The following is an 8,391-nucleotide window of genomic DNA, read 5'->3' on the forward strand; positions in this document are numbered from 1 at the left end:
AACTTTCTAATGTGAAATTTTCGCAAATTTTATAAAACCTAATTGTTCTAGAATTAGAGAAGAAAAAATACACACACACACGATAATTTAGTGTTTAGAGCAACCACTCTGAAAACAGCAGTACATATCGAAAGAGTTATTGTAGTTGTTGGAATGAAAGGAAATTGCACATTCAAAATAATGCGAAAATTACCACGAAAATTATCTTAAGCATGTAAAGTTTGTTTGTGCTGTACTAGAACGTCTTAAGACAAAGGAAATAAAGAAATACGAAATACTCTGCTATTAATCTTCATATGGAATGGATATGGGAGTGATTTAGTATAACAGATGTTTCAGAGGGAGTTTAAAAGCTCTTTAGAAATAATTTGATATAAAATAATATCACTTGTAAAATGAAAATAGCGAAATATTGAAAGATATAGGTAAGTATTTTCTTGCAGATCTGAGTATTTCGTCAATTGCTGTAACGACTGAAGTTATCGAGATGCGAAAATTTAAATTCTTAATTTTTACACGACGGTTTTACGTTTGGCAAAGCTATAGATATGTGAAATATTTATAATTTTTTTTAAAATCAGCCTTGTTTGTCACAATTAAAAAATTGGAGATTGCAAAACATTCTCTTATATTTATATACGAGATTGGCTCGATTAATAGTTAGCCTATAAAAGTTCGAAAATTGTAAAAAACTGCCATTTATTTTTCAGCATTGCTCTTTACACACGACCCGTCTGAGGTCCGCAAGTAGACTTCCGTGGTGACGTAATGGCCTTATTCGACTGTCCACTCTTTTTCTCAGGCTATGAAACAAAAAAGGGCGACTTCATTCGCTCGGAAGGTTTCCCCTTTTTTCGACCGGTGCCAAATCTACAGAATAAGTTGGACGGTTGGCAGTTCATAGAGTGGATTTCATTTTCAGCCGATTTCGCCTTTTTTGGAGCAACTGCTTTAACAATTGTTTTTATACTGTCGCAACTTGTTGCTACAGAGTATAATAGTTTTGTTCACCTAACGGTTGTTTGTATCACCTAAAACTAATCGAGTTAGATATAGGGTTATATATATATAATATAAATGATCAGGATGAGGAGTCGAGTTGAAATCCGGGTGACTGTCTGCCCGTCCGTCTGTCTGTGCAAGCTGTAACTTGAGTAAAAATTGAGATATCTTTATGAAACTTGGTAGACATGTTTCTTGGTACCGTAAGACGGTTGGTATTTCAGATGGGCATAATTGGACCACTGCCACGCCCACAAAACGCCAGTAATCAAAAACAAATAAATCGCCATAACTAAGCAATCACATTAGGGAGGGGCATCTGTAGTTAAATTTTTTTCTAAAGTGGGCGTGGTCCCGCTCCCTTATAAGTTTACTATGCAGATCTGCTATACCACTGTAATAACAAAATTCAATGAAAACAAATGTTTTTAGCATCTCTATCGACGGTGTGAAAATGGGTGAAATAGGGTGACAACCCCGCCCGCTCCCCCGAATCGGTACTGTTAAAAACTACTAAAAGCGCGATAAATCAAGCACTAAACAAGCCAGAGACATTAAATATTATCTCTGGGATGGTATAAGATGATTTTATAAGAACCACGTTTAAAATTATATATGTAGGTGAAATATATATATATATATAAATACTATATTTTAGGTGAAACCCCATATCTTGGGATCTGCTTAACCGATTTCCACCAAACTTGGTACATAATATTCATTTCATATTTCTACGTTATAGTACGAAAATGAGCGAAATCGGATTACAACCACGCCTATTTCCCATTTAACACCATTTTCAATTCAATGATTATATCGAGGTAAAACTTTGCGTGAATAATAAATTTAAAGTATGCCAGTTTGTGACCAAAAATTATCTAAATTGAATCAAAACTGTTCAAACCCTTAGGTTCTGAATATGTGGACCCCAGTGCCTATAGCTGACTTTTTACCGAAAATATCGGTCAACATAGAACAAGGCAGCAAGATCCTCAAATAAATCTAAGACGAATATACCATTTGACTTTGCGAGAGTATAAAATGCTCGGTTACATCCAAACTTAGCCCTTCCTTACGTATTATCTATGGTAGGTGCTAGTGCACAAAATTTAATGCAGGTTATAAACCACGGGATATTTTGTGATAAGTTCTCAAGCTATAATTATCTCTCTTTATTTGCAATTGAATAAAAAGTCGTTTTTTATTTTTGCTTGCTAGAAATTATAAGCCCAGAATAAATTTATGTATATAATTAATTTACATCGACATCATCGTATACTATATTTTAAGAGACATATTTGTTTAGTAGTAAAACATACAAAGAAGTGAAATCTAAAAACTAGTAGAAATATTCTTAAATACTGAAACACTGCGAGACTTCAATGTACCAAATATGGTATTAAAGTGAAATATTTACAAAGCGTAGGCACGTCTCATGATCAGGTCAAAAAACATATCGTTGTCAATGGAGGCGCTTATGGTCGCATAATAGTTCTCAAATTCTTCTTTGGTGATCTAAAAGAAATACCATAAATATAAGTATTGGATTTTTCGTACTATTATTCTATAAAAGATAATTTTCTGTTTTCGTATAGCACTCTCGCTGAACTCATTTAGTAAATCAAATATACAAGCACATCGTTTGCAATATACTCTCACTACATATGCAACGGATATGTTCTTCCACTCAATAGCTCACCTTTCCATCCAAATTGCCACGCCCACCCTCGAAATTATTCAAAAATTCCGTCAATATTTCATCTTCACTCATTTCGCCACTTTGAAATTTCGGATGCTCTTTCACTGAGTAGACATTCTTCAAGTCATCCACAGTAATAACGCCATCGCCGGACTTGTCCATCTTGGCGAAAGCTTGATGAATGATGTCTAGACGGCATTGCGGCATCGGCGGCTACCGGAAATAGAAGAAAATTCGTTATAAAAAAACTCCAACTTTAGATATATTGACCAAAGAAGCAAGTAAATTAACATAAAGTTCAATTCGCATACTAACAATGCACACTTACCCGCAATTTCAATAGAAACTCTGTCATGTTAATGGAACCGCTGCCATCTTCATCGAAACTATATCAACACAAAGTCGGCTATTTTGTTAAAATGGCTTGCCTTTATGTGTGTTAGTATGTATGTTACACTCACCTCTGGAACATCTCCTTGATTTCCTCGTCGGTTACATCTAAACCCATCTCACGTATGCCATTGATGAATTCTTCCTCGTTCAGCGCTTTGCTGCCATCATCGTCCATATTGCGGAAAGCTCTAGTGGAAAATGTATGGTATTCGTTGTAAATTCGGTTAATGGTTGTTGTTTTATACACTTTGACGCTAGTTCAAGTGAGTGTAACAACCCAGGTCCCTCTTACCTGCCCAAACCGACAATACCAGTTGCCCCCCTACTCAGACACAACAAACGTAATTTAGTAATTGGATCTTTCTCCTCGCCATTTGCCAATTCTCGCATCGATTTGTTAACCAAATTAGCTTCCAATGAGTAGAGGTCTTGATTACTCAGCTGGAAACGGAGAAAGGAAGTAATTAACATATTAAACTTCGAAACAATTAGTTAATTTCTAGTTTTTATGATAATTAATCAAGTAATAAAAAGCTAAGTTCGGGTGTAACCGAACATTGTATACTATCGGAATTCATTATATTAGGGATATACAGTTTAAACCAAGGTATAGACCAATTCCATTCTAATTCATAAAAAACTTGTCCATTTAATTTCATTAAAATATCACACATTTTAACCAACCTGAACGATTTGAATAAAGGCGAAAATACGGAAATAATTTTATGGGGTATATTGGCAATAGAGAAAGGGACGTACTGATTGCATTTATTTTTACATTGCTCATGTATACTCGAGAACATATTTTGAAGCCATTTTATAGTTAAATAATACTCACAGACCAACATATTCGGCACAAAACTTGTTGAAATAATTAAAATCATTATAAATAGTGAATGGAAGATGGAGGTAGTAATGACCCGATTTGATCAATTTTTGCCAAAATCCTCTTAGGGTTTCATTAAGGTACCACACACACCGTCACCAATCATATGGAATAAAGGCAGCTGGATGATCGAAAATCCTGATATTACTTATATGGGGGCTAGGTCTAGTTTTCACACAATTACCCATATTAAGCACAAAGATACACTGTTATGAATAGACTTCTAATTTTTATTTAGATATCTCACATATTGGCCAATTTATGCGATATAAAGTCAGCCAGAAGTTCGAAAATATTTGAATTGGGTATTTGAGGGCTAAGGGAAGTATTGACCCGATTTAAGAATTTTTGATGTATAGACATACTAGTATCAGAGAGGGATCCTCTTTGAGTTTCAATTACATATCTCAAACATTGACCGCTATTTTCATTAAAAAGTGAACTATAGGTACTGCGGTCCACACATTCGGTACCTAGAGGATCGAACAGTTTTGATTCCATTTGCACAATTTTTGGTCATTATGTGGCATACTTTAAAAGCAATATTCGTGCAAAGCTTTATTTCGCCCGCCCTAATCGTAATCATTTATGTATATATATCCCTATATCTATCTCGATTAGTTTGAGGTGATACAAACAACAGTTAGGTGAACACAACTACTATACTCTGTAGCAACATGTTGCAAGAGTATAAAAATGACGTTTAGATAATTATGCGCATATATTTTATATAAAAAAAAATAGAAAAGGAATGGTTTTACACAATTTTTTAGCAAAAGAGTTCTCATCTTTTTGAGAATGTCAACTGAATTGTGCGAAATCTGAGGAACAATGCATTTTATTCTCCCATGACGGTACGCCTAGAGTTCTCAGGTTGTAATTCACTCGCATCTAGCTGATGTTGGTCGAAAATGGGATCAAGCAGACACAGGCTTGCAAAATAATGCATTAAAACAATAATTGAATTAGCATTTGTATAAATTTTTTTTTATTTAAGTTAAAAAATAAAAATAAAAATTTTAATCCCACATACCGGATTAACAAATAAAAAAAATTGTAATCCTCAAAACCAATTTTTAATCCCAACATCGGGATAAAAAATTAAAATCTAATTTTTAATCGCACCATCGGGATTCAAAATTATATATTATTTATTCATTTTTTAATTCAAAAATTTGCAGATATTACAAGTATTTCCACATAATTCATTAATGTAATTAATGTGACCGCTATCTTGAAAGTTTCTACTGTAAGAATAAGTCGTACCTTCAAATATAATACCTAGTACTATAAAATAAACCTCTGATTTCAGTAAAAATTATATTACTTATTCTCAATACTTATAGCATAGATTTCAAGGCACTTCCCAAAATGACCCATAATAAAATAAAAAGAAAACAAACACTTTAGAAGTCTTTTTGAACTTTAATTAAATCGAAAATATTTCATTACTGTGCTCATATGTTCTCTAGACCTAACTTTTATCCGCATAAATTCTCAGCTAAGGGGCAATTGTTCACAGGTTGGTTGGCCTCGCCAAGAAATAACGCTACTAGCTCCTAATTTTTTTTTTTAATTTACAGGCTTGCTTGAAGTTGACGTGTCAGAGTACTTTTTTAATATGGAAAAATTTGAATATCGCGAAGGGATTATATTCTTTGTTTTGAATGGTTTAAAAGCAAAGAAAACTTATAAACAATTGCTAGAAGTGTATAATGAGTCCTCATCTTTAAAACGCACCGTTGAATTTTGGGCTGGTGAATTTAAACATGGTCGTACTAGGTTTGAAGACGATCCATGCGAAGGACGCCCAAAAACCGCAACACACCGTTAATCATTGAGCAAGTTCAAAATATTGTTAGTGAAGGTCCAAGTTTGACTAAGCGTGAAATCGCTAATGTCATATGCCTATGACGAATAAGTTCTTTATATTTTACATGGAGAATTGAAATATGAAAAAGCTGTGTGGAAAGTTATTACCGCACACGTTAACGGTTCAATAAAAACTGGATCGAAATCACTATTTCTCAGCGTAATTTGGAGCGTTTTAAGAAGCAATAAAACCGATTTCTTGTTTCGTTTTCATCAGTTTTTTTAGGATGCAAATTTAATTTTGTTGACTGATTATCTGCAGAAAGGGAAAGCAATCAACTCTGAATATTACTGCAGCCTTTTGGATCAGCTGGATGAAAAAATTTGTGAGAAAAGACAATGCACCTGCACACAAAGGTGTTTTAGCAATGACAAAATTCAACGAATCCTAATACGAATTGGTTAAGCATCCACCGTATTCACCATATTTGGCTCCCAGCAACTACTGCCTCTTCCGAAACCTAAAATAATTCCTTCGTGGAAAGCGTTTATCGTCGAATAAAAAAGCTATTACAGCCGTAGACGGGTATTTGGCAGAGCTTCCGGATAGTCATTATAGGGATGGCGTAAAATTATTGAAGGATCATTGGAATAAGTGTATTGAAGTTAAGGGACATTATATTGAATAAAAACATATACTTGGTACCAAAAACGGTATTCGTTGACCCAGAAAATCGGATTTGAGTCAAAAATATATTTCTCCTTTAAAACAAAAGGAGCATGTATAATAGGGTGGAGCGAAAAAAAAACATTTTTTTTTTTTTGGTTTAGCCTGGGGGTAAAATCGGTAGATCATAAAAAACAATAAACGATTTGCACAAGAAAAAATTATTTTTGGTTGAAACTCTTTACATTTATATAAAAATTACCGAATGTGACGGTTTTTGACTTAAAATTTATTTTAACGCTTTAGGAAAGCATGTGTCGTTTAAGACTTTTTTTAAAACTCCAATAATGACCACAAAATTTTTTTTAAGTTGATAACTTTAATTTAATAAAATTTTCTTTTTTTTATAGTCTACAGATTTTACCCCCCGGCTAAGCAAAAAAAAAATTTTTTTCGCTCCACCCTATTGTATAGTATTTGATTAGGCTTTATTAAATTTGAATCTCAATTGACTGCATCACTGAATACTAAGAAATTCAGCTCGAGTCACTTCTTCGATAAGTTGTGAGCTAAATTCAAGCACATCACAGTATTAGTTCGTATTAACCACTGACTTAAAAGCTGCCTGCGGTCTATTGCGCCGCACGAACCATAACAATGAAATTGTAATAATTCGATTCACAGCTGAAAGTGAAATAGAAATATTAACCCTATTTTACTTCAACAAATTACTATTATGTATATACAACTCCGTTTGAAAATATTTATATTTGTTATATATATTTTGCTATGCTTTTCGAAAAGCAATACTTTATCGTAATAGGAACCAGAATTTACCTTACGTGCCGCAGTTGAAGGCGCTTTAAAGCGATTCACTAAACGCGTGCAAGTGTATGTACATATGTAGTTGGCTTAAAACAAAAAACAACACCAAGATCAAAGTAACAGCTTAACCGAAAACTGAGAGTCACACGAAAATGAGTGTTTCGCAATTTTCAGTGACTCATGGCTGAAAAGATGGCTAGTAACAATAAACAGAAGGGAAAGTAAAGCAATAACAACTAACCAGCCGCAAGTAATTAAGGTGAGCCGTGTGTTGTAGTTGTCTGACAAGATATAAGTCTTACAGAAGACAAGAATACAGATATAAATGTGGATAAACGCAACATGCAAGTACATATATGTATGTATTTTTAAGTGTGAACTGAAGAATAATTTCATTACTTATGTTTTTTCGTGAGAAAAGAACTTTATGTGCGCGAAACAATAAAATCTTTATGTGAAGAGTGTGAGTGTTAAAAATTTAATTATCGCTTCTGGCGGTCGTTGCTCTAAGCACTTAAAACCAGACACTAATTCCCCCATTTTTTTTAATCTATCGCTACTTTCAGTTACGCACAGTGCAATATTTCTACTTACATCTGCTTCCTCGGACATTTTTCTCCCACGAATTTATCGATTTATTAGAATAATAAACTATTCCGCGCTCCCTGCAGAAAAAAGAAGACTAGACACAACGAATGTCCAATCGAAATCAATAAGCAGAAGTTTATATATTTCTTTGGGATTTTTATACAGAGCGACAAACTTGTTACTCTGCCGGCTTTGAAAGTTAAACTAAAGCTTGCTGGCGCTGAGTTTACTGGATTACTCAGCGTGATTGTGAAAGCGTTTAACACTGACACGGGGCCGGCAGACCGCAGCGCTACACATGTAGTCGGTTGTTAATGTCCACATATATACATGTGTGTACATAAGCAGCTATATAATTATATATATATGTATACGCAGATATATCTCACTATTATCTTCGCATATAAATATGGTATGTCGGTAAATTAGCGAATGTGCGGCAAAACGTGTGGACAAATAGCGCTGCGCCAGATCTCGTATATGTATGTTATGATTGTGGTATAGTGTCATGTTTATGTG

The 8,391-nt window shown here is 34.0% G+C and overlaps 1 protein-coding gene across 1 annotated transcript; it reads right to left on the bottom strand.

Annotated features, from left to right (window-relative positions):
* Positions 1-2,138: 2,138 nt before the first annotated feature.
* On the bottom strand, positions 2,139-8,082 carry LOC106620465 (calcyphosin-like protein). The gene is made up of 6 exons (XM_070113222.1): positions 7,879-8,082; positions 3,387-3,535; positions 3,163-3,282; positions 3,030-3,087; positions 2,702-2,914; positions 2,139-2,517 (listed from the first exon to the last, which is right to left on the bottom strand). Exons 1-6 carry the CDS (start codon positions 7,894-7,896, stop codon positions 2,416-2,418), a joined length of 660 nt encoding a protein of 219 aa, XP_069969323.1. The 5' UTR covers positions 7,897-8,082; the 3' UTR covers positions 2,139-2,415.
* Positions 8,083-8,391: the final 309 nt, after the last annotated feature.

The sequence above is a fragment of the Bactrocera oleae genome, chromosome 2 (genome assembly GCF_042242935.1).
Source record: "Bactrocera oleae isolate idBacOlea1 chromosome 2, idBacOlea1, whole genome shotgun sequence".
Classification (NCBI taxonomy): domain Eukaryota; kingdom Metazoa; phylum Arthropoda; class Insecta; order Diptera; family Tephritidae; genus Bactrocera; species Bactrocera oleae.